The sequence below is a fragment of the Panthera tigris genome, chromosome E1, assembly GCF_018350195.1.
Source record: "Panthera tigris isolate Pti1 chromosome E1, P.tigris_Pti1_mat1.1, whole genome shotgun sequence".
NCBI classification, from domain to species: domain Eukaryota; kingdom Metazoa; phylum Chordata; class Mammalia; order Carnivora; family Felidae; genus Panthera; species Panthera tigris.
The window spans coordinates 37,328,532-37,354,100 of NC_056673.1; the positions used below are offsets into that span (position 1 = coordinate 37,328,532).

Here is a 25,569-nt window from a genome sequence, read left to right on the forward strand (position 1 = left end):
AATATAAACATACTCAGGAACAAATTTAACCAAGGAAGTGGAAGACTCATACACTCAAAACTAAAAAATGGTGCTAAAAGAAGTTAAAGAAGATATACAAACAAATGGAAAGACATCCCTTGTTTATGATTAAAAGTCAATATTAAGGGGCGCCTGGGTGGCTCAGTCGGTTGAGCGTCCGACTTCGGCTCAGGTCATGATCTCGTGGTCCATGAGTTCAAGCCCCACATCCAGCTCTGTGCTGACAGCTCAGAGCCTGGAGCCTGTTTCGGAATCTGTGTCTCCCTCTCTCTCTGATCCTCCCCCGTTCATGCTCTGTCTCTCTCTGTCTCAAAAATAAATAAAACGCTAAAAAAAAATTAAAAAACAAAAGTCAATATTAAGATGCTCATAATATCCATGGGGCACCTTGTGGGCTCAGTCAGTAGAACATGTATGACTCTTGATCTCAGGGTTGTGAGTTTGAGTCCCACATTGGGTGTAGAGATTACTTAAAAATGTTTTTAAACTTAGAGGCACCGGGGTGGCTCAGTCAGTCAAGTGTCCAACTTCAGTTCAGGTCATAATCTCATGGTTTGTGAATTCGAGCCCCATGTCAGGCTCTCTGCTTGTCGGCATAGAGCCCACTTCAGATCTTCTGTCCCCCTCTTTCTTTGCCCCACCCCCGCCAAAAATAAACAAACATTAAAAAAATATTTTTAATTAAAAAAAAAAGATGTTCATAATATCCAAAGCAATCTATAGATTCAGTACAATCCCTCTCAAAAGCTCAACAATGTGTTTTGCAAAAATTTAATAACCCATCCAAAAAAATCACATAGTATCTCATAAAGACCTTTAGAGCCAAAACAACCTTGAAAAAAGAACAAAGTTGGAAGTTTCACATTTCCTGATTACAAAGGTATAGTAACCAAAAAAAAAAAAAAAAAAAAGTGTGGTACTAGCATACAGACAGACATACAGACTAATGGAATAGAATCAAGAGCCCAGAAATAAACTCTTGCATATATGATCAAATGATTTTCAACAAGGGTACAAAAATTATTCAATGGGGAAAGGTAATCTTTAAAAAAGAAATAGTGCTGGGGGGCACATGCACCCCAAAGTTTACAGCAGTGCCACCGACAACAGCCACAGTATGGAAAGAGCCCAAATGTCCATCGACAGATGAGTGGATAAAGAAGATGTGGTATATATATACAATGGAGTATTACTCAGCAATCAAAAAGAATGAAATCTTGCCATTTGCAACTACATAGATGGAACTAGAGGGTATTATGCTAAGAGAAATTAAGTCAGAGAAAGACAAATATCATACGACTTCACTCCTATGAGGCATTTAAGATAAAAAACAGATGAACATAAGGAAAGGGAAGCAAAAATAACATAAAAACAAGGAAGGGGACAAAACATAAGACTCTTAAATACAGAGAACAAACTGAGGGTTGCTGGAGGGGTTGTGTGTGGGGAGGTGGGCTAAATGGGTAAGGAGCATTAAGAAAGGCACTTGATGGGATGAGCACTGGGTATTATACATAGGGGATGAATCACTGGAATCTACTCCTGAAATCATTATTGTGCTATATGCTAACTAACTTAGATGTAAATTAAAAAAAGAAGAAGAAAAAGAAAAAGAATAGTGCTGGGAAAACTGGATATCTACACGCAAAAGAATAAAGTTGGACTTTTTAAAAAATGTTTATTTCTTATTTATTTTGAGAGAGAGAGAGAGAGAGAGAGAGAAAGAGAGAACAAGCAGGGGAGGGGCAGAGAGAGAGGGAGAGAGAAAATCCCAAACAGATTCCACTCTGACAGCTCGAAGCCCAATGTGGGGCTCCATCCCACAGTCTGTGAGATGGTGACCTGAGCTGAAATTAAGAGTTGACACTTAACTGACCAAGTCACCCAGATGCCTCTAAAGTTGGACTTGTTGAATCACCATACTGTACACCTAAAACTAATGTAACACTGTAAGGGTTCCCCCTGCCTTTTTTGGGAATCTCTACACCTAGCATGGGGCTCAAACTCACAACCCAAGATCAAGAGTCACATGCTCTTTAGAGTGAACCAGCCAGGCACCCCTATAACACTGTATGTTAACTGTACTGGATTAAAATACAAAACTTAAAAAAAAGAGCTCAGGGTGCCTAGATGGCTCCATCAGTTAAGAGTCTGACTCTTGATTTCAGCTGAGGTTATAATCTCATGATTAGTGGGATTGAGCCAAAGTCAGGCTCCAAGCTGAGTGTGGAGCCTGTTTGGGATTCTCTCTCTCCCTCTCTCTCTGCCCATCCCCCATTTGCACTCTTTCTCTCTCTCTCAAAAATAAAATAAAAATAAAACTTTTTTTAAAAATGAGCTCAAATGAATCAAAGACCTGAATGTGAGAACTCACACTACAAAACTCTTAAAAGAAAATGCAGGTGCACCTGGATGGCTCAGTCGGTTGAGTGTCCGACTTTGGCTCAGGTCACAGTCTCACAGTTCATGAGTTCAAGCCCAATATTGGGCTCACTGCTGTCAGCTTGTCAGTGCAGAGCCCACTTCAGATCCTCTATCCCCCTTTCTCTGCCCCTCCTCTGTTTGTGCTCTCCCAAAAAATGAATGTGTTTTTTTAAAAATGCAAAAGTTTCAGGGGTGCCTGGGTGGCTCAGTCGGTTAAGCATCCAACTTCGGCTCAGGTCATGATCTCGAGGTTTGTGAGTTCGAGCCCTGCATTGGGCTCTGTGCTGACAGCTGAGAGCCTGGAGCCTGCTTCAGATTCTGTGTCTCCCTCTTTCTCTGCCCCTCACCTGCTCACGCTCTCTGTCTTTCAATAATAAATAAACGTTAAAAAAAAAAATGAAAAAGTTTCTGGGAATGCAAACTGGTGCAGCCACTCTGGAAAACAGTATGGAGGTTCCTCAAAAAACTAAAAATAGAACTACCCTACGACTCAGCAATTGCACTACTAGGTATTTATCCAAGGGATACAGATGTGCTGTTTTGAAGGGACAGATGCACCCCCATGTTTATAGCAGCACTATCAACAATAGCCAAAGTATGGAAAGAGCCCAAATGTCCATCAATGGGTGAATGGATAAAGATGTGGTGTGTACCTATATATATATAAATCTATATATATATGTATGTATATAATGTATGTATATATATTTATATATATAAGTATATATATTATATATAATATACATACATTATATACATAATATATAATATACATACATATATAAATATAATATATAAAATAAGTATATTATATATTATATTTATGTATATATTATATATATATAAATTTTATACATATAAATTTTATATATATAAATTATATAGTAAATATATATAAAATATATATAAATATATAAATTTATATATAAATATATAAGAATATATAAATTTATATATAAATATATATAAATATATAGTATATAATATATTGTATATTTTTTAGATATTATATTTATATAAATATATTATATATTATATTTATATATAATATACATATATTATATATAAATATATATTATACATACAGTGGAATATTACTCAGCAATCAAAAAGAATGAAATCTTGCCATTTGCAACTACATGGATGGAACTGGAAGGTATTATGCTAAGCGAAATGAGTCAGTCAGAGAAAGACAAAAATCCTATGATTTCACTCATATGAGGACTTTAAGAAACAAAACAGATGAACATAAGGGAAGGGAAACAAAAATAATATAAAAACAGGGAAGGGGACAAAACAGAAGAGACTCATAAGTATGGAGACAGACTGAGGATTACTGGAGGAGTTGTGGGAGGGGGGATGGGCTGAATGGGTAAGGGGCATTAAGGAATCTACTCCTGAAATCATTGTTGAACTATATGCTAATTTGGATGTAAATTAAAAAATAATAATAAAATTAATTTTAAAAATGCAAAAGTTTCATGACATTGGATTTGGCAACGACTCCTTGGATATTATGCCAAAAGCACAAGCAACAAGAGAAAAAGCTGAACCTCATCAAAATTAAAAACTGTTGTACATCAGAACACAATCAACAGAGTGAAAGGCAATGTACAGAATGTATGAGCATGCATGAGCCAGGAAGAGGCAGAGGAGAAGGAAGAGACAGAATCCCAACCAGGCTCCACGCTGCCAGCGCAGAGCTTGACACAGGGCTTGAACTCAACTGTGAGGTCATGACCTGAGCCAAAACCAAGAGCTGAACACCCAACTGACTGAGCCACACAGATGCCCCCCATCTCATTATTAAAGACCTATTTCCCGTGGTTCTTTTTACTCAGTACATCATGTCTGGGTCTCAAAAACTATTGGAAGGCATACTAAAAGGCAGAAAATGCAATTTGAAGAGACTAAACAAACATCAAAACCAGAGTCAGTTATGACAGGAATGTTGGAATTATGTGACCAGGATTTTTGTTTTAAACTATGATTGATATGCTAAGAGCTTTAATGAAAAAAGTAGACACGTGCAAGAACTGACAGATAATGTAAGCAGAGAGATAGAAATACTAAAAAGGAATTTAAAAAATGATAGAAATCAAAAACAGTAACAGAAATGAAGAATGCCTTTGATGGGTTGGTTGTTAGACTGGTCATGGCTGAGGAAACCATCTCTGAGCCTGCAGACATGACAAAAGAAACCTCCAAAACTGAGGGTAAAAGTGGGGGAAGGGACGAGGGGGGGAGCAGAACAAAATGTCCAAGAATTATGGGAAAACTTTAGGTGTAACCATGATGGGACTACCAGAGGGACAAGAAAAGTAAAGGAATGGAAGCAATATTTGGAGCAATAAAGGCTGAGAATTTCTCCCAAATTAATGTCAGATACCAAACTACAGATCCAGGAAGCTCAGAGAAGACCAAGCAGGATAAATGTAAAAAAAAAACAAAAACAAAAACCAAAACCTCTAAACCTAGGCATATCATATTCAAACTTTAGGAAATCAAACATAAAGAAAAAGTCTTGAAAGAAGCCACAGGGGAAAAAAAACACTTTATTTATAGAAGAGTAAGATAAGGATTACATTCAACTTCTCATCCATCACGCTAGCAAGAAGAGAATGGAATGAAACATTTAAAGGGAAGAAAGAAAAACTAGAATTCTGTATCCTTGAAACTGATCCTTCAGTGGCATTCACTTTCAAATGCCCCCTCTCTGTAAAGAGAGCTTTCATATTATTCTTACTTTCTGTTCTTACATTCTAATATGCTTTTGCCGGCTGCTCATTAAAGAAAAAAAAAAAAACATCCTTTGAAAGTGAAATAGAATACTCCTCTCAATCTGGCTGTGAACCTAAACTGTTCTAAAATAAAATTAAGTCTTAAGGGACACCTGGGTGGTTCAGTAAATGTCTGACTTCAGCTCAGGTCATGATCTCATGGTTTGTGAGTTCAAGCCCTGCATCAGGGACAGTGCAGAGCCTGCCTGGGATTCTCTCCCCGTCTCTGTCTCTCTCCCACTGATATGCACGCATGCACACACGCGCTCTCTCTCTCTCAAAATAAATAAACTTAAAACAAAATTAAGTCTTAAAAACAAGTGAGGAAAAATAAACTTTCTCAGATAAACAAAAATTGAGGGAATTTGTTACCAGTAGACATGCTTCGCAAGATATGTTAAAAGAAGTTCTTTAGGGGCTCCTGGGTGGCTCAATCAGTTAAGCATTGGACTCTTGATCATGATCTCAGGTCATGATCTCACAGTTTATGAGACCGAGCCCTGAGTCAGGAAGCTTACTTGGGATTCTCTCTCTGCTCTTTCTCTGCCATTCCCCTGTGCATGCACTCTCTCTCTCTCTCTCTCTCTCTCTCAAAATAAACATTAAAGAAAAAAGTTCTTTAGAGAAAAGGAAAATTATATAGGTCAGAAACTTGGATCTATCTATACAAAGGAAGAGCATTATAGAATGAATAAATGAAAGTAAAATAAAAATATTTTTGTTATTTTTAAGTGATCTAAACGATAATTTGTTCAAAATATTAATAATAACAATGTATTTGATTAGGTTGGCTTTTGTATGTGTGTGCGCGCGCGCATGTGCTTATGCATAAGGGAAATGAATGATAGCAATGATACAAGGCATGGCAGGAAGGAATTGGGAATATTTTGTAATTATATGGTGCCTGTACTACTTGGGAAGCATGATGGTGTTATATGAAAGTGACTGAATTAGTTATAAATGTACACTGCAAAATCTAGGGAAACCACTTAAAAAAATTTACAGATTAAAAGTAAAGGGATGGAGGGGTGCCTGGGTGGCTCAGTCAGTTGAGCGTCTGACTTCAGTTTAGGTCATGATCTCACAGCTTGTGCGTTCAAGCCCCACATTGGGCTCTGTGCTGACAGCTCAAAGCCTGGAGCCTGCTTCAGATTCTGTCTCCCTCTTTCTCTCTGCCCCTCCCCCATTCACGCTCTGTCTCTCTCGCTCAAAAATAAACATTAAAAGAAAATAATTTTCAAAAATGTTTAAAAAAGTAAAGGGATGGAAACAGATACACTAACACTAATGAAAACAAGTGCAAGTAGTTGTATTAATTTCAGACAGAGCTGATTTCAAAGCAAAAAGAGAGGAACATTACATAACGAGAGAGGGGCCAATACTCCAAGAAGACATAACAGTCCCTACTGTGTATGTGTCTAACAACAAAGCATCAAAATACATGAGGCAAAACCTGAAAGAATGGCAAGGAGAAATACATGAATCTAGTATTAGAGCTGGAGACCTTAACATCCTTCTATCAGAAATAAATAGACTCAGCAGCAGAAAATCTGTAAGGATACAGTTGAACTCAACAGCACCATCAATCAACTGGATATAATTGACATCTATAGACTATTTCATTAAACAGAATGTGTTACACATTTTACTCAAGCTCATTTGGAACATTCATCAAGACAGACCATATTTTGTGTCATAAAACACACTTTTAACTAATCTAAAAGAATACACATCAAGGCGCCTGGGTGGTTTGGTCAGTTAAGTATCTGACTTTGGTTCAGGGCATGATCTCACGGTTCATAGGTTTGAGCCCCACATCAGGCTCTGTGCTGACAGCTCAGAGCCTGGAGCCTGCTTTGGATTCTGTGTCTCCCTCTCTCTCTGCTCCTCCCCCACTCATGCTCTGTCTCTCTCTCAAAAAGAAACATTTTTTAAAAATTAAAAATAAATAAATAAGAGAAATCTAAAACCTCTGCTTTTTGACCACAAAGGAATTAAACTAGAAATCAGTAACAGAAAACTAGCTGGAAAAATTCCCAGATACTTGGAAATTAAATTATATATATATATATAAATATATACATATATATTTATATTTTATATACATATATAATATATTTATATTTTATATATATAATATATTTATATATTATATATATATAATATATTTATATATATATAAAATAACACACAGGTCAAAGAAGAAATCTCAAGAGAAACCTTTAAATATTTTTAACTAAATGAAAATGCAAATACAACTTATCAAAGTTTGTGGGATTCAGTGAAAGAAGTGCTTAGAGGGAAATTTATAGTACTGAAAACATATATTAGAAAAGAAGATCTAATTTCAATTATCTAGGGGTACCTGGCTAGATCAGTCAGAAGATACAACTCTTAATCTTGGGGTTCTGATTCAAGCCCCATGTTGGGTATAGAGTTTACTTATAAATAAATAAATAAAATCATCTAAGCTTCCATGTTAGGAAACTAGAAAAAGTTTTTTAAATCCAAATTAAATCCAAAATAAGCAGACAAAAATAAGTAATAAAAATTTGAGCAGAAATTAATGAAATTTAAACTAGAAAAACAGGGGGCACCTGGGTCACTCAGTCAGTTAAGTGCCCAATTCTTGATTTTGGCTCAGGTCATGATCTCATGGTTTGTGGGATTGAGCCCTACATCAGGCTCCATGCTGACAGCACAGAGCCCGCTTGGGATTCTCTCTCCCCCTCTCTCTCTGCCCCTTCCCTGCTTGCACGTGTGTGCTCTCTCTCATTCTCAAATAGACTTTAAAAACATAATAAAGGAAAATAAAATAGAAAGTCAGTAGAGAAAAATCAACAAAAAAACACACAAAACTGATTCTTTGAAAAAAAAAAATCAATAACCCTCTAGCCAGGTTAAGGGAAAAAGAGAGAAGACACAAATTACTAAAATCACAAGTGAAAGAGGGAACATCAGTACAGACCCCATGGACATTAAAAAGATAATACAGAAATATTATAAAGAAGTCTCTGCCCACAAATTTAAAAACCTCAATGAAATGGACCAATTCCTTGAAACACACAATCTACTAAAACTCACACAAGAAGAAACAGATACTCTGAATAGCTATATATCTATTAAAGAATTCAATCAATAATAATCCTCCAAAACAGAAAGCACAGGCCCAGATAGGTTCACTTGTGAATTCTACCAATCATTTAAGTAAGAAATTATATACATTCTCTATACCCTCTTCCAGAAGATAGAAGCAGAACTCATTTTATGAGTTCCTAACTTCCTAACTCATTTTATGAAGTCAGCACTACCATAACATCAAAACAAAAGGCATACAAGAAAACTATCAACCAATATCTCTTATGAATGTAAACACAAAAATCCTCAACAAAATATTAGCAAATCAAATGCAGCAACATATAAAAACATAAAAAGAGGGCCGTCTGGGTGGCTCAGTCAGTTAAGCATTCAACTTCAACTCAGGTCATGATCTCACAGTTTGTGAGTTTGAGCCCCATGTTGGGTTCTGTGCTGATAGCTCAGAGCCTGGAGCCTGCTTCAGATTCTGTCTCCCTTTCTCTCTGTCCCTCCCCCATAAATCCCCCTCACTCAAAAATAAATACATGTTTAAAAAAAAGAAAAAGAAAAAAGTATATAAAAAGAGTTATGGGCCATGACCAAGTGGAATTTATCCTAGAATGCAAGGCTGTTTCAACACTCAAAAATCAACTAATGTACTTCATCATAAGAGCCTAAAGAAGAAAAATCACACAATCATCACATGTACAAAAAGCATTTGACAAAATCCAATGCCTATTCATGATAAAAACTCTCAGCAAAGTAGAAATGGATGAATTTCTTCAACTTGAAATTCCAAGCTTTCCAGCTAAGATGAGGAACAAAGAAAGCAAAGATATCCCTTCTCATCACTGCTTTTCAACGTTGTACTGAAAATCCTAACACAGTAAGACAAGAAAAGGAAACAAAAGGTATACATACTGGGATGGTAGAAATAAAACTGTCCTTGTTCATAGATGGCATGGTCATGTAGAAAATTCAAAAGGATTAGCAAAAAACTGGAACTAATAAGCAATTATAATAAGGTTGCATGATATAAGATTAATACATATAAGTCAATCACTTTTCTATATGCCAGTAATGAATAAGTGGTATTTAAAATTAAAACCACATTATCATTTACATTATCATATTCAAAAATGAAACAATGAGGTATAAATCTAACAAAATATATAGAAGATCCGTATGAAAAAAACACAAAACTCTAACAAAAGATACCAAAGAACTAAATAAATGGAGAGATATTCCATGTTCATGAGTAAGAAGGCTCCATACTGTCAAGATGTCATTTCCTCCCAACTTGATCTATAGATTCAATCCCAATCCCAATCAAAATCCCAGCAAGTTGTTTTGTGGATACTGAACAACTGATTCTAAAGTTTATATGGAGAGGTAAACAACCTAGAATAGCCAACACAATACTGAAGAACGAAGTCAGAGGACTGACACTACCCTACTTCAAATCTTACCATAAAGTCTACAGTAATCAAGATAGTGTGGTTTTGGAAAAACAAAAGGCAAGTATATCAATGGAAGAGCATAGAGAGCCTAGAAATAGATAAATACATAATTTAAATACATAAGTATTTAATGCAGTCATAAATACAGTCATATTGATTTTTGACATAGGAGAAAAAGCAATACAAGGGAGCTATCTTTTTGATATATGGTGCTGTTAACTGGACATCCACATGCAAACAATCTACACATAGACCTTACATCTTTTACAAAACCTAACTCAAAATGGATTATAGACCTAAATGAAAATGCAAAGCTACGAACCCCCTGGAAGATAACATTGGAGAAAACCTAAATGATCTTGAGTATTGTGATGGCTTTTTATTTTAAAAAAATTTGTTTTAAAACATTTATTTATTTTTGAAGGAGAGACAGCATGAGTGAGGGAGGAGCAGAGAGAGAGGAAGACACAGAATCTGAAGAAGGTTCCAGACTCTGATCAGTGAGCAGAGAGCCAGATATGGCACTCCAATTCACGAGCTGTGAGATCATGACCTGAGCCAAAGTCAGACACTTAACCGACTGAGCCAACTAGGTGCCCCAGTGATGACTTTTTAGATAAAACACCCAGGATATAATCCATGAAAAAGAAATGATAACCTGGACTTAATTAAAGTCTAAAAATTCTGCTCTGAGAACGACAATATCAAGAGAATGAAAAGACAAGCCACAGATTGGGAGAAAATATCTGCAAAGGACACAGCTGATAAGGACTATTATCCAAAACATACAAAGGATTCTTAAAACTCAACAATAAGAAAAAGAACAATCCAGTTAATATTGTGTAAATGATCTGAACTGACATCTCACAGAAGATGATACACAGATGACAAGAAAGCATATGAAAGAGTTTCAACATCATGTGATTAGGCACCTGCAAATTAAAACAGTAATGACATACCACTCTACACCTACTAAAATAGCCAAAATCCAAAACACTGATAACAACAAATGCTTGGGAGCATGCAGAGCAACAGGAACTCTCACCCATTGATGGTGGGAATGCAAAATGATACAGTTACTTTAGAAGACAGTCTGGCAGTTTCTTACAAAACTGAACAGTTTTGTTTTTTAAATAATCTCTACATCCACTGTGGGGCTCAAACTCACAACTTGGCAAACAAGAATTAGATACTCTACCAACTGAGCCAGCCTGGGACCCCTAAATGCACTCTTATCATAGGATCCAGCAACCATGCTCCTTGGTATCTATCAAAAGGAGCTGAAAACGTACATCCTCACAAAAACCTGCACGTGGATATTTACGGCAACTTTACTCCTAACTGCCAAAACTTTAGAGTAACCCAGAAGTCCTTCAATAGGTAAATGGACAAATAAACTGGTATATACAGACAATGGAATATTATTCAGAGCTAAAAAGAAATGAACTCTCAAGCAATGATGAAAAGACATGGAGAAACTTGAGTGCGTTAATACTAAGTGAAAGAAGCCAATCTGAAAAGGCAACATACTGCACTATGACTCCAACTATATGACATTCTAGAAAACACTATGGAGACAATAAAAAGATTAGTGGTTGCCAGGGGTTAGGAAGGAAGACTGCACAAACAGGCAGAGCACAGAGGATTTTTAGGGCAGTGAAACAGTTGTGTGTGGTACAGTAATGGTGACTACATTTGTTAAAACCCATAGAATGTATAACACCAAGAGTGAACCCTAATGTAAACTATGGACTCTGAGTGTTAATGAGGTGCTAATGTAGGTTCATCTACTGTAACAAATGTACCATTCTGGTTCAGGATGTTGATTATGAGGGGAAAGGGGGTGGGTGGGACAAGGAATACATGGGAAATCTGCACTTTTTACTTGAAACTGCTCTAAAAAAATTAAGTTTACTAGCACAAAAAATAAAATCAGAGGCGCCTGGGTGGCGCAGTCAGTTAAGGGTCCAGCTCTTGATCTTGGCTCAGGTAAAGATCTCACCGTTTATGAGTTCAAGCCCCACATAGGGCACTGTGCTGATGGTGCAGAGCTCGCTTGGGATTCTGTCTCTCCTCTCTGCCCCTCCCCACCTGGGTGTGCACACATGCTCTCAAAAGAAACTTTGAAATGAATGAACGAAGGGGCGCCTGGGTGGCTTAGTCAGTTAAGCGTTTGACTTCGGTTCAGGTCATGATCTCACAGTTCGTGAGTTCGTGAGAGCCTGGAGCTTCGGATTCTGTGTCTCCCCTCTCTGCCCCTCCCCTGCTCATGCTCCCTCTCCCTCTCCCTCTCTCAAAAATAAACAAACATTAAAAAATTAAAAAAATAAAAATAAAATAAAATAAAATTTCCTTATGAAATTCTGTATCATATTTCAATATATTTGTATTAAAAATGGGTATTTTCCCTTCTCTTTCAATTTTCCAGATTTGAGGGCTAGCACTTAATTGGTCATGCATGTATTTTCCGAATGATGACAAAAACAACTCTATTGCAAAGAAATGGTAGTTTATTAATGTTATTCCTCAACCACACTTAACTGTATGACAGAATATATATTACTAATAGGCTTATAAAGGCCTGTTGAAGCTTATGATCAAGTGTTAGGAACCATTCCTTTTTTTCAAGTTAATAGTTTTGTTCTGAATTATTAATATCTGGCAGTATTTCTGACTAAGCTGTTTCCTTTCATTAAACACATACATGTGCTCTTATGCACACACCGAAAAATAGAATTCTACTTCAAGAATAAATGTGTTAAAATTTACATGCCTTACAAATAAACCAAAGTGATACTAGTGGACCTGAAAGTATGTATTAGAACCTTCTATGAAATATTATGTCGCCAACGGAAAACTGTTTCCTTATACAGCTAATGCCACAAACATACCTGACAGAGTATACACTAAGGGAAAAGTTGGTACAAAACTTTCAAGTGATCATTCTCCATGTGCTTATGCCCAAGCCATCTATTAACGATAAATTAAAAAACTCTTTACCTGTCAGGACCTGAGTTCAGGCACTCAAAAGTTTCGTATTTCTCTTGCAGAAGCTGATGACAATACTAATCCCTGCCCTGTGTAGGGAGGTGCACTCCTTGTACTGGGGCTTAAGTGCTAGTGATTTCACCAACCCTTGAAGTGCAGAACAGTAAAAAAACAGTTTTCAGCCGTTTTTCTTACTGATTTCTCATTTTTTAAATACTACAAAGATCTCAATTAGGTTTTAAAATAAATTATTTCTGTTTAAAAGGCAGTGCCTTAGTTTAAGGAGACACATGCCAATAGGTCTTTCTGGGTTACTGCACATATACATAAGATGGCCTTTTCTCATCAATTAAAAACTTACACAGAGAAGCAACAATTTTGTGCTTTCAAACGATTTTCTGATTTCACCTTAAAGCACCAAGATTTAGTGGTTACAGATATGTAAATCAGTTTTGCAGAAGGCAATCTGTAAGTATTAACAAGTACCGGACTAGATGAGATTAGCTGGGTTTAAAAAATGAGTCCTATTGACTCAAATATTCCCCTGCCAACTCATACAGTCCTAGAAGGAGGTGGCAGTCAAATTTCCAACTACTAATTTCTAAAGAAACAACGTGTTGTACTCTCCCATAAGGTAAAAATCAAGAAATGCTACTCTGTCCAAGGGCAAAATTAACCTGGGTATGTATCTAGAAGGCCAAATCTATCTGTTTCTGACTGAAACCTTAAAATACCACATTAATATAATTTCCCCTCTTCTTATCCCTTAAATTAGAGGTGCTTACACATGACCCTAGGTTTTTCCCATTGCTGTAGGAGAAATGAGTTGAAAAATATACCTTAGCTAGTTTTGAAGAAAATATTTTAAGTACCTAAAAAAAATTAATATTTTATCTGAATCTCTCTTCAAATCCCCTTACTTCCTATAAGCTTTCATTTCTCTTCTGACCCTCTTAGTGAGAACACAAACACTGCTTCCTTGATATTCAGGCTGGTATGAGCTTGGCACCATTCAGTTATGCATATTCGAAGCATTTAAGTTCTCTGAATTCTTTCCTGGCGTTTGAGTAGAGGAAGATAAAAACAAACCTGAGCTGAAACCATGCCAGCTGGAGGGTGCACATGTATTTTACTGGGCACCATTTAAAAACTCTGTATTAAATTTAAATGTTCTCTACCTGTAACAAAACATGTTTGCATTGATATGCGTGGCTAAGGTGCTTATATTTTTCTTCAAAGGTAAAGAAATTAAATCATCCCTCTTTCATTTACCAAACAATTGCTTTAATGTTGGCACTCACTCAAAGTCCATTGGAAGGATCTGTTCCTCTAACTTAAAATCACTGCAGTTTGATCTCATGTACAATCGAACATCAGTACTTCTTGGCAATGATCTGCTCAACTGATACTTTTTTTTTTTTTTTTTTTTGTCTTTCTATGGATAAAACAACCTAAGAAAAACTCACGAAATAAATACTGCCTGGTCATAAAATGTTACTTGTATGCTTCTTTTCAGAGTAAAGGAGAGGGGAAAGAGCAATACTAAATGGAAATTAAAGGGTCAAATTCCTAACTTATTTGATATCAAATGAAAAGATTTTTTCTTTTGTTTTTAAAGTAAGCTCTACACACAACATGGGGCTTGAACTCACAACCCTGAGACCAAGAGTCACATACTCCACCAACTGAGCCAGCCAGCCAGCGCCTGGATATCAAATGAAAAGATTTTATGGGGCTTCTGAGTGGCTTAGTCGGTTAAGCATCCAACTCTTGGTTTCAGCTCAGGTCATGCTCTCGCAGTTCGTGAGTTCAAGCACTGTGTTGGACTCTGTGCTGACGGACTGGAGCCTGCTTGGGATTCTCTCTCTCTCTCTCTCTCTCTCTCTCTCTCTCAAAATAAATAAATAAACTTAAAAAAAAAAAAAAAGTAAAAAGCACTTCAGTTCCAGTATCAATATACTTGTGAGTTTTTGCCAAACTTGACAACTTTTTAAAAATGTAGCTTATGTGGGAATAGGATTTCAGGCCAAAACTGAATACTCAATTTAATCCTTATTGTAATTACAAGGTCTAAAATAGTTCTCATTTTAAAGACGCTAACTGAATTCCCATGTGTTCTATATAATGTTTCTTCTTAACATATTCTTACCCTGTAACTAACTTGGTCATCTAGCGTCTAACCTCCACATTCAATCTCATAAGGCCAATATTTTTCTCTCCATTACAAGTAAGATTTATTATCCCTGTTGTAATCTATCGCTCAAGAAGGAAAAAAAAACTTTTAAGAAAACCACATATGAACTAAGCCGCCTGGATGAACCAATCTTTCATGTTCAAAGTACTTATTTTTAAAATAACTCTTTGGCTTTATATGCATGTTACTATATTATATATATTTTACATTTATAAAAATGTAATCTGCCTAGAGTCAAAAAATAAGTTAATGTTTGAAGTAGAATTAAAATTGTGGCATTTCCTTAATCTCATAATATAGATTATTAAAATATTTCCCATGAACATCTAAAAATGTTTCCTATTTCTAAAGTAACAAACACTGATATCTTAATCTGAAAATGTATCTATCCACCATACACACATCATACACACAGACAGCAAATCAAATGGAAAACAGCTCTTACCTTCATCTCCCTCTGGTGCATATGAAGCTGTAATAATGTCAATATCAGCACAATTCATCACAATCTGATTGGTTGCCTGCCTCACCTAAAGGGAAAAGAAAAACCAGCAGTGTCAGAAATAGCCTAGATTAGTAACATGTGCATCTTCCCCTTAGCCTAATGTATGTCACAGGCAATTTTTTAAAACCCAGACATCACTAAAACCTTGACTGAGTATTTATACATCACCATGGTAAAAATAAATGAGTTGTTTTAAGTAACCCAAGGTAATTTACACTTTCCAAATTATATTACAAGCAATAATAAACACAAGTATTTCACAGAATTTAAACATCTGACCAATGAGCGAAATAAAAGCAATTTTTTTCTACTTGAACCTTTATTTAAAACAATTACAATTTTTCAAATTAAAAAAAAAAATCAGGAAACATTTCTCATAGGTTGCAATTAATTATGTATTATAACCTATACATCAAGCCCATCATAAGACCTTCTGTAAGGACAGAGGAAGATGAAGACAGAGGAAGTGATATTATAAACCATGTCAAAACTTCATAAAACTCTTAAATTTTTTTCTTACCAAAGAAACATTTTGGATGTAACAGACACTAATGACTCACCATCAAGACCAAATAAACTTTTTAAGATTTTGTCTTATGTGCTTCAGATCCCCAAAATAAAATACAGACATAACGAAAGCCCCATCCTCTCTTCCTCATTCCCTGCAGCCACTCTCCAAAGGCTAATGTAGCTCTTTCTCATGTATGTATAGCACTTCTGCTACATATATAAATATCAGCAAGCAATGTTTTTAACTTTATACAAATAGTATCAAAGTGTATATAACCTTTGCAACCTGCTTTTTTCATTTAACATTGTTTCTGAGATGGGTAAATGCAGGCAGATGTAGATCTAACTCATTAGTTTTAACTTCTGCCTAGTGGTATTCCATTCTGTAAGTAAACCACAGTTATCCATTTCTGTCCTGAAGGAAGTTAGTTTAGTTCCATTTTTTTTGTTGTTGTTATTTAAAAAATAGTGCTACAATACTCATCTTGGTTCATGTTTTCTTATCCACCTTTTTCTTTACCAAGAATTACCCAATTATCCTCTAGAGTATTTTCAATTAATACTCCAATGAGCAAAGAATAAAGAAATTTCACTTTCATTATCCTCTGAAAACTTAAAAATTTTTGACAATCTGATGAGTCTTAAATGGTATTCCACTGTTGTATTAATTAGAATGTCCCTTATTACTAGTAACACTGACTAATAAGCATCTTTCCTAAAAGTTTTTCTTTTTTTTTTTTTTTTTTTTTTGCCATTGTTTTTCCTCTGCAAATTGTCCATTCATAACCTTTGCCCATTTTTCAATTTGGTTGTAACCATGGTTTTACATACTTGTTGCATTAAACAGAAACTCAAATTCATTTTCAGACATTTGAAAAGTCTAAATTTAAAGCAATAAATATACAGATGCCCTAAATCATCAACAAATGTCTACAGAGGCCAGCCAAGTAGGTGAGTACAGTAGGCCAAGTGAAGGCTCTGTGTAAAAGTAAGGCGGAAGTAACCAATTCTTGGAGCCAACCAATTATTGCTATACTGAAAAGCAGACTTAGTAGTGACAGATCTTCCAATTAAAAAAAAAAAAAAAGCCACAGGGGTGCCTGGCTGGCTCAGCCAGTACAGCATGAAAACACTAGATCTCAGGATCTGAGTTCAAACCCCACATTAGAGACAGAGATTACTTAAAAAAAAAAAAAAAAAAAAAAAAAAAAAAAAAAAGCCACAAATTTCAGATTTCATGTGCAATCTCCCAAATTTTAACTAATGGCAATGAATGCAAAATTTGCAAAAACACTGCACAGTCCAAACAAAATCCACGTGTAGGTCAATAGCGCCTTGAGATCACCAACAGACCACAGAACTAGGTAAGGACAAGAGAGTAGTGTAATATCTGTAGGGAAAAGCTATACCATAATCATTTTATTAATAACCAATAAACATGATTAATCTCAAGCTAAAATTATCTAAACTAAATTAGAGAGTATGTTATTAAGCCTGTAACACACTGTCAAAATCTCCAACATATAACATGAAACTATTTTGGCTCATTAAAAACAATCCTTTCCAGGGGTTTGACTTGCTCAGTTGGTAAAATATGGACTCTTATTCTTGGGGTCCTGAGTTCAAGCCCCACGATAGGTATAGAGCTTAGTTTTTAAAAAATCCTTTTCATAAGTCCGTTTCTAAACAAAAATGTCATTTAATGAACTTTAAAAAAATTTTTCAAGTGGTAGAGGCAGCTGGCTGGCTCAGTCAGCAGAATATGCGACTCTTGATCCTGGGGTCGTGAGTTCCAGCCCCACATTGGGTGTAGAGACTACTTAAAAATAAAATCTTAAAATAAACACACACATACATAATAAATTTTGCGAGTGGTAATATTCCTTCATACCATTTACTTCACCAAGATCATATCGTTCCCTTTTTTAATACTTATTTATTTTTGAGAGAGAGGGGGGAGGATGGGCAGAGAGAGAGAGAATCCGAAGCAGGCTCCAGGCTCTGAGCTGTCAGCACGGAGCCCTATGTGGGGCTCAAACTCACAAGCCATGAGATCATGACCAGAGCCAAAGTCAGACCGTTTAACCAACTGAGCCACCCAAGTGCCGCTACTTATTCATTTTGACAGAGAGAACGAACATGCTCTCTGTCTCTCTCAAGGTGGGGGGCAGGAGCAGAGAGAGAGGAAGATAGAGAATCCCAAACAGGCTCCTTGCTTTCCACTTGGAGCTGGATGCAGGGCTTGATCCCAGGAACAGTGAGATCAGGACCTGAGCCGAAACCAAGACTCGGACTCTTAACCGCCTGAGCCACCCTGGAATCCCACACCAAGAACATTCCTAAACAGCAGTAAAACTTTTGTGTCCCAACTGGCCATTTAATAACACATCTGAACAAAAACAAACAAACAAAACTTTGCCTATTTATAAAGTGACTTTAAAAAAATTCAGAACAGAGAAATGAAGCACTTAATGAGGCTGCGGTGAGGGGCAGGGAGGTATCTCCAAAAAGTTGAATGAATAAAAGTCTTCCAGAGTTTGAAGTTTATGCCAACAGAATGACAACAGTAGTTTAGTTACGCATCTTAATCTTTATCTAGGCAACCGTATTTTCATCCATCAACAGCTTTGGTGAATTTAATGGTAGCCAAGCAGTTAATCTGCCAATGTCAAGATACCTGTACAACACTACATATGCCAAATGACATTTATCTCACTACTACTGTAACATTCTGAGGGAAACTGCTTGCGTACTTTGGAAAGGCACAGTGTACAAAATCCAGTTACCAGTACATTCTAATTTCTCCTGTGTTGAAGGAAAACCCACCTGCTTATAAGCTGCTTGTTGAATAACTACTAATTTTTTTTGCAGGGTGGCAGGGAAGAACCAAAGGAACAAAAACACTTATTTTAATAATAGAAAGCTACTCAAATTTTAAAAACCAGACAGTATATTCTGCTTCATGTTAGACAATGCATTTTGAACAGGATGGAAAGTGCTTGTTTTAGCCCTTAGTGCCTGATACACAGTAATTACTTAATAGATGTTATTATTAAGACACACACACAGAGGAGCACACAGCTGGCTCAGTTGGTAGAACATGGAACTCTTGATCACAGGGTTGTGAGTTCAAGCCCCACGCTGGGCACAGAGTTTACTTAAAAAAAAAAAAAAAAAAAAAGACACAGAGACCAAGATTAAATGCACTCTAATCATAAAAATGTTAACTCTGAATATCATCTAACAGCATTCACCCAACAGTTTATAAAGTGCCTAGGAGAATGATATAAAACTTAAAAACTATGTGCTATTATATAGCACCATGGGTATCAGCATACATATACTGCCCAAGGTTTAAAATATCTCCGTGGACTTAAGTGCTTGACTACCACACTATAACACTACTCTTTTTGATGCTTTCCCAACAGTAGCACTGACCGGATGATTCAGAATGTGATTTCTCACATATTAACATCACCATGTTAGTGAATGTTACCTGTGTGTTCCGCTATTAAAAATATGGGTAATAATTCAAAGGAATTTCAGCATTAAGACCTTCACAATTTACAAGCTTAAAATAGAAGCAAAAAACTGAAGTTGGCATATATATTGTGTGGATAACAAACTCATTTTCAACTTCTCCATTTGATTCTACTAAAGAATGGAACAATAATATATCCTTTCCTTGTTTCAAACCTAGGGTTAAGTCTTCTTGAAGTTTGATATAGACTGTATTTCAACTGGACCAAACACTAATAGTTCTACTGAAAATACAGCTTGACCACTGGTAACACTTTTACAGTGGAAGTTTCCTATGAGCTAAGGCAGCAACATGAGATAATTTTTTTTCCTGAATAAGTCTTTATTACAATCACCCAGAAATACATCTTCCAGGTACTATAAGACTCAAGAGGGTTTTTTTCTGATTGCCAAAGTCCTCAGATTTTAGTAAAAGGAAATCTCCAGTGTAATAACTCCAAATACCAATCAGTCTGAAGCCTGAGCCACTTTGCCTCACAAGCAGTTTCATAGTTAAAATTCTGTAATAATCATTGCTTCTGCAGAACAGGGCTGTAATTTCTAAAGACAATAAGGAGCAAATAATTAGCAAACACAAATTGAGCCAAGTTTTTTAATGAGAGACATTGACAAGAAAAGAACAAGTTGCAGAAAGTCAAATGTGGTAATGTTTTCGATTACCACTAATGTAAAAATTTGTAATGTACAGAACACTGCTGTGTGTTGTTGGTGGCTACTTACATATGCAATAAAAGTTTAAATAACAGTTGGTGGCTACTTACATATGCACATAGGAATAATACTCACCTACCTAAAGAGAGAAGTTACCCCTGAGAGTAGGGATGGGAAGAGATGGAAATGGACTTCAGTGGTATCTGTGACCTTTTATTTCCTAAAAAACATTGTGCATAGTCTGAAGCAAATGCGGGGGGGGGGGGGGGGGGGGGGGGGGGGGGCATTAATATCTGCTTAATCTGAGTGGTGAGTTACTCTTCTGTATTTATAAAACATTTCCTAATTTAAAGTAAAATTTTAAAGTGATTACAAGTGGCCAAATAAACTGAGAACTACAAACTTAAATGATGTTCAAAACTGAATCTCCAAGATCTGGAGAACGAATCCCAGTTAGCAACAAAACAGCTATCTAGGAAGACTCAGTCCTTTGCCACTGACTCACATACAGATTAGAGTAGGATTTACCTTCCAATAAGAATAGGCTCATTTATGTAGCAAAGTTCGGAGAAGTTGCATAGATAATTTACTGCTCAAGATCACATGTGGCCAGGTTGTACTGGACAACACCAATTATCCAGAACCAGGAAGTTTAAAAAAAAAAAAAAGAGCCTGTATAGAAGCCAGAATAGATGATACAAAGTCCATACAATAAAGCTCATACCCTTCACTCAGAAGAGTCCATCAAACTCTCACTTAGAAATTTCTTTTTAAGCTCACAAAAGCCTGTTTATCTGGTTAGTTAGACCTCTTCAGATCAAGTTCAATAAAATAGAAGAGGGAAGAAATTGCACAATCGGCAACAACCAGGCACCAGAAGCAGCAAGAAGTAATAACCTAACAGTAAGAAAAACAAACAAAAAGACTTTATAGATATGACAGTAGTAAATTATAGTAATAATTGGGTAAATCTGTGGTTACAAGTATCGGTGACAGATGTTCAGAACAATGTCCAGTATTTAAAAAAAGAGGAAAGCAACAAACCTAGATTATAAGGAACTAGAGTTTTAAAAAAATACATTTTTGGAATCTTTCCATCCAAATCAGTAAATATTTTTTTTAAGTGTAAAGTGCCTCAAAGGGTAAACTTCATTTATCCAGAAAATTCACTGCAAAATTCATTGCCAGATGATAGTAGATAAAGCTTAACATATAAAAGCTGCTTATATTTAGGTGTTTCTTCATACATATAATTCAAGAAATAAAAGAAAATCTGAACAACTTCAGTTCCTTATTACCAATCTTTCCAATTTAATTTCTTAAGACCATTTAGTGATTCCACACAATGCTGCACAAATTATTAATTTTATCACTTTTTTAAGTAATAAAACACAACCAAAATGACTGCATAGAAAATATGCAGGAGCGCCTGGGTGGCTCAGTCGGTTAAGCATCCAACTTGGGCTCAGGTCATGATCTCTTGATTGGTGAGTTCAAGCCCCGCATAGGGCTCTGTGCTGACAGCTCAGAGCCTGGAGCCTGCTTGGGATTCTGTGTCTCCCTCTCCCTTTGCCTCTCCCCTGCTCACATTCTGCCTCTCTCTCTCTCTCTCTCTCTCTCAAAAATAAATAAACATTAAAAAATTTAAAGAAAATATGCAAAATTTGGGCATAAAATTCCATAACACAGGGTTGACAATAACATCCATTTAGGTGCCAGGTTTTAGCCTGCCAAACAAACTACTATATCTGTAACTCTCCGCTAAGTGCCAATTTAGTCATCACCAACATGAGTATTTTGTTGGCAAAGACCAAGGATTGTCTACTATATCCTGACTTCTGGCCTTGAAGGATGAAGTTAATTTCTTTGGCACAGGTTAACTATTTCCATAAGAGAAAGCCCAATTACTGTATAAACCACAATACCCTAGTAACAAGAAAGTGTAGCCACTCACATAAACATCTTATCTATTTTTTATTAATTATCCACAAAGCAAGAGAAATCAGAATTTGAAATAGCTACAAAAGCTCTCAAGTATCCTAATGTAAAGGGAGATGGGGGCAGTGGTAGTAGAAATGTCCCATTTCTCTAGGCCCTTGATAACACATTTGCAAAAAAACCTGCTGACCTAGACCACACTCACTTATGTAAAAGACAACTGCTTTTAAAATTGGTGCACGTTGACTAATTTCTTCACCTTCCCCAGGAGCCCACACCCCAGACCAGGTTAAAAATCCACTAAGCTTCTAATATGTAACCTGTACAAATACTCTGAGCTTATCATAAAATTTTGCAACTAAAGCAACCAAGCAACTTGCATACTTTGTGTAATATGATCCCAACTGTTAGGAAACTGACCCAATACCAGTTATAAATCTAGATTTCTAGAGATATAATAATCTTGTCCACATTTTTAGATCTCCACAATAAGATACCATCTAACGCCACAATTATTGCTCTAAACCATGTATCTCAAAAATATGACTATGTGCTTTTTACTACTAATGCTAACTTTTACCAACATTAACTCCTTTCCTCTTCCAAAGGTGGCAATGTGTGCAATTAAAAAGTCCAATCATTCTGTAATCAAACCTGTTACAAGTCACTATCATACCATCTTTCATTCGTGTTACCACCTAGCCTGCAAAGAATTTCTGGAAAGAATTGCTTTGAAAACCTCCTGTTACGAACAAAGATGCATTTACTTCCTTGTATCAAATTCACAATTCCCCATTAATATCTAGTACGTTACCATGTGCTCCCTCAATGGCCCAAAGCAGTCTTCCACATAGTTTTCACCACTTTGGAAAAGCAAGTAGAAAGGCGGTAAGGAGAAGCATGTCACTGCATCTTGTTCTGTCCCAACACTTAAACAGAACTGTCACTTCACTTCCTAATAATCACTGAAAAATCTTTATTTAGATAGTCTTTTTCTGAAAAATTCCCTTCAATATGCATACCTCTCAAAACTCAGAACCCATGTTGCCAACTAACGAGGTAAGGAAACAAATGATTTTTTAAATCTAACTCAGTCTTTTCACATAATGCGAACTCATTCATCATAGGTCCTTCTTCCCCCAGGTTTGCCAAGTCACAAGACACACTACTGTTTACAATCCCTCCCATCTGCCCCCTGCCAATATGTATCAAACACTCTAGTCACTTGGCTTAAACAAACAGTCTCCTAAATAACCCTCTCAAATCCTAATTTAGACCAAAGATACACTCATTCTGATTCATATTCTTAGTGGAAATTTTTTTAAATCACCTGACTTTCAAACGGGTTAAGTTTTGCCTTTTGAAACAGCCAGACCCTAGAGCCCTCGTGCTTTCCCACAAGCACTTCATACGTGACAGTATACTTTTTAATTCTACACTTTCAGACGTATTTTCAATCTGAGTACTCAGCTTTCAAAGACAACTTCAAACTTTCAATTCATTCCAGCACCATACATTCCTTTCATTTCGCTGCGATATACACCCTGTTCTTTAAGCTTGAGGCCTACTGGTTTTCCCTCTCTGACTGCAGTAGAGAAAGAACTGAAACAATATATTTACCATCATTCTTTTTAAAGATAACTGCTAAACGGTTCCCATTTCTCACCGCAGACTTCACATAACACACCATAAAACACGGTATATCACAAATGTCTATTGTTCGGGACCTTTGGAGGGCATCAGTACTAAAAGTCTCCAAGATCAAACAATACTTAAGATAATGTGGGGGGCGGGGGGCATGATTCACCAAAAACTGCAATGAAGAGTAATGGAATATTTTCAACAGTGGTATGCTAAAGCTAACAGCTTCTTTCAGAGGACTGTTACTGCTAAGCAACCATCGCGGTAACAATAAATCCACCTGCTTCACAGCCTGCAAAGCTAGAAGACGGGAGGAAAAGCGGAGATGGGGTCCTCCTTCAGCTTCTCTAGAGGTTAGGAGAGAACAAAGTCACTGCTGCACTGTCACTTGAGGGGAAGGGGGAGGGGGTGGATCATCTTGGAAACCCAGCCCCTGGGCCGGAGCAGGCGGGGAGAACTCAGCAAGGCTGCCCGGGATTAGCATTCTCCTTCTCACCCTCTCCCCCCCTTCTAGAATCTCCCGTCCACGCTAACGCGCGGCGGTCGGAGTCTCAGATGACCGCCCCTTCCAATGTGTCCTCCGTGGGGCGTAGGGAGAACCAGAGAAAAGAACTGAGTCAGGAGGGTGAGACGGAGCGTGGACTCCCATGACCCCTCTGGCCTCCCCCAACAGCCTCCAGCCTCGCCCATAACACTACCGAGCCCGGAAGGGCCTGGGGTCGGGGGGAAGCCCGGCACAGGTGTGCTCGCCCGGGGCAGGGGTGGGGAGGGGGGGTGCGGGCGCTCGGGCAGGGCCCGCGAGCTCCCTCGGCGCTCCCCGCAGCGCGGCCCGGGGCCCCAGCCCAGCAGGGCAGAGCACATCGGCCGGGGCGCCCCGCGGCCGCCCCAGAGGGGCGCGCCGCTCCCCGAGCCGGCCTCGCCAGCCCCAGGCCCGCAGCGCCCAGGCCCGCCGGCCTGCCCGCCCTCCCGGCCGGGCCCCCAGCCCAGCCCGCGGCCTAACTGCTTGCCCCGCAGCTCGCCCCCGGCGCCCGAGGGTCGCCGTACCTGGGCGGCGGCCTCCAGCTTGCCCTCGAAGGTGAAGTCCAGCAAGTCGGGCTTGAGGCAAAGGCTGTAGTTGATGGGGGAGACATCGGCAGGCAGCCGCTCGAAGGGCCTCTTCTCCGGCATCGCGGCGCGGCCCAGGCTGTGGAGGCGGCGGCGAGAGGAGCGGCTGAGGAGGAGAAGGAGGAGGGGAGGAGGCGGAGGGCCGAGGAAGAGCAGGCGGCGAGCGAGGGAGGGGGCGGCGGCTGCCAGCCACATCCACCGAGCGCGGGCGACCGCCTGAGGAGAGCGACCGGGGAGCCTGGGGTGGGGGGGGGCGGGGGAGAGACCCAGCCGGAGCGCTCGCGGCCGGGAGGGAGGCAGTGCGGGCGGGCGGGCGGGCTGCCTACGGGGAAGGGGGCGGAGGGGAGGGCAGGGGAGGAGGGCCTGCAGGGAGGGAAGGAGGCGGCGGCAGCGGCGGCGGCAGCTGCGTGCGCGGCCCCGCCGGCCGGGCGCGCCCCCGCCGCTGTGCGCGCGCGCGCCGGGGCAGGGGGCGGAGCGGCGAGGGCGCGGCCGGCTGGGCGAGAGGGTGCGGGGTCGCGGGCGCGTGCTGGGGGCGGAAGGCGGCTCCCCGCGCTGCACCTGTCGGCGCCACTGGGGAGAGCCGGATCGTCGCGAGCCGAAAGGAGCCCAGAAGGGTTGGAGAAGCGGAGGGAAAGCCGCGTGAGGACCCCCCCCACACACACACACCCCACCCCCAGCTACATTTGGAAGTTGAAGTCTGTGCAATTGGCTGGTACATCAGGGTAAAATGTTAAA

The 25,569-nt window shown here is 38.4% G+C and overlaps 1 protein-coding gene across 2 annotated transcripts in view; it reads right to left on the reverse strand.

Annotated features, from left to right (window-relative positions):
- The window catches only part of NPEPPS (aminopeptidase puromycin sensitive), a 90,651-nt gene extending 65,571 nt beyond the window's left edge, over positions 1–25,080 (reverse strand). The window contains exons 1-2 of one of the 2 annotated variants that reach the window (XM_042967184.1): positions 24,775–25,080; positions 15,391–15,475 (exon numbers count right to left, since the gene is read on the reverse strand). In XM_042967184.1, the coding sequence (XP_042823118.1) occupies positions 15,391–15,475; positions 24,775–25,029 (340 nt within the window). In that variant the 5' untranslated portion in view covers positions 25,030–25,080. Of the gene's footprint in view, positions 1–12,763; positions 14,401–15,390; positions 15,476–24,774 lie in introns of those variants that run through there. The other variant, XM_042967185.1, reaches the window with a different exon arrangement.
- Between the last annotated feature and the right edge of the window lie 489 nt (positions 25,081–25,569).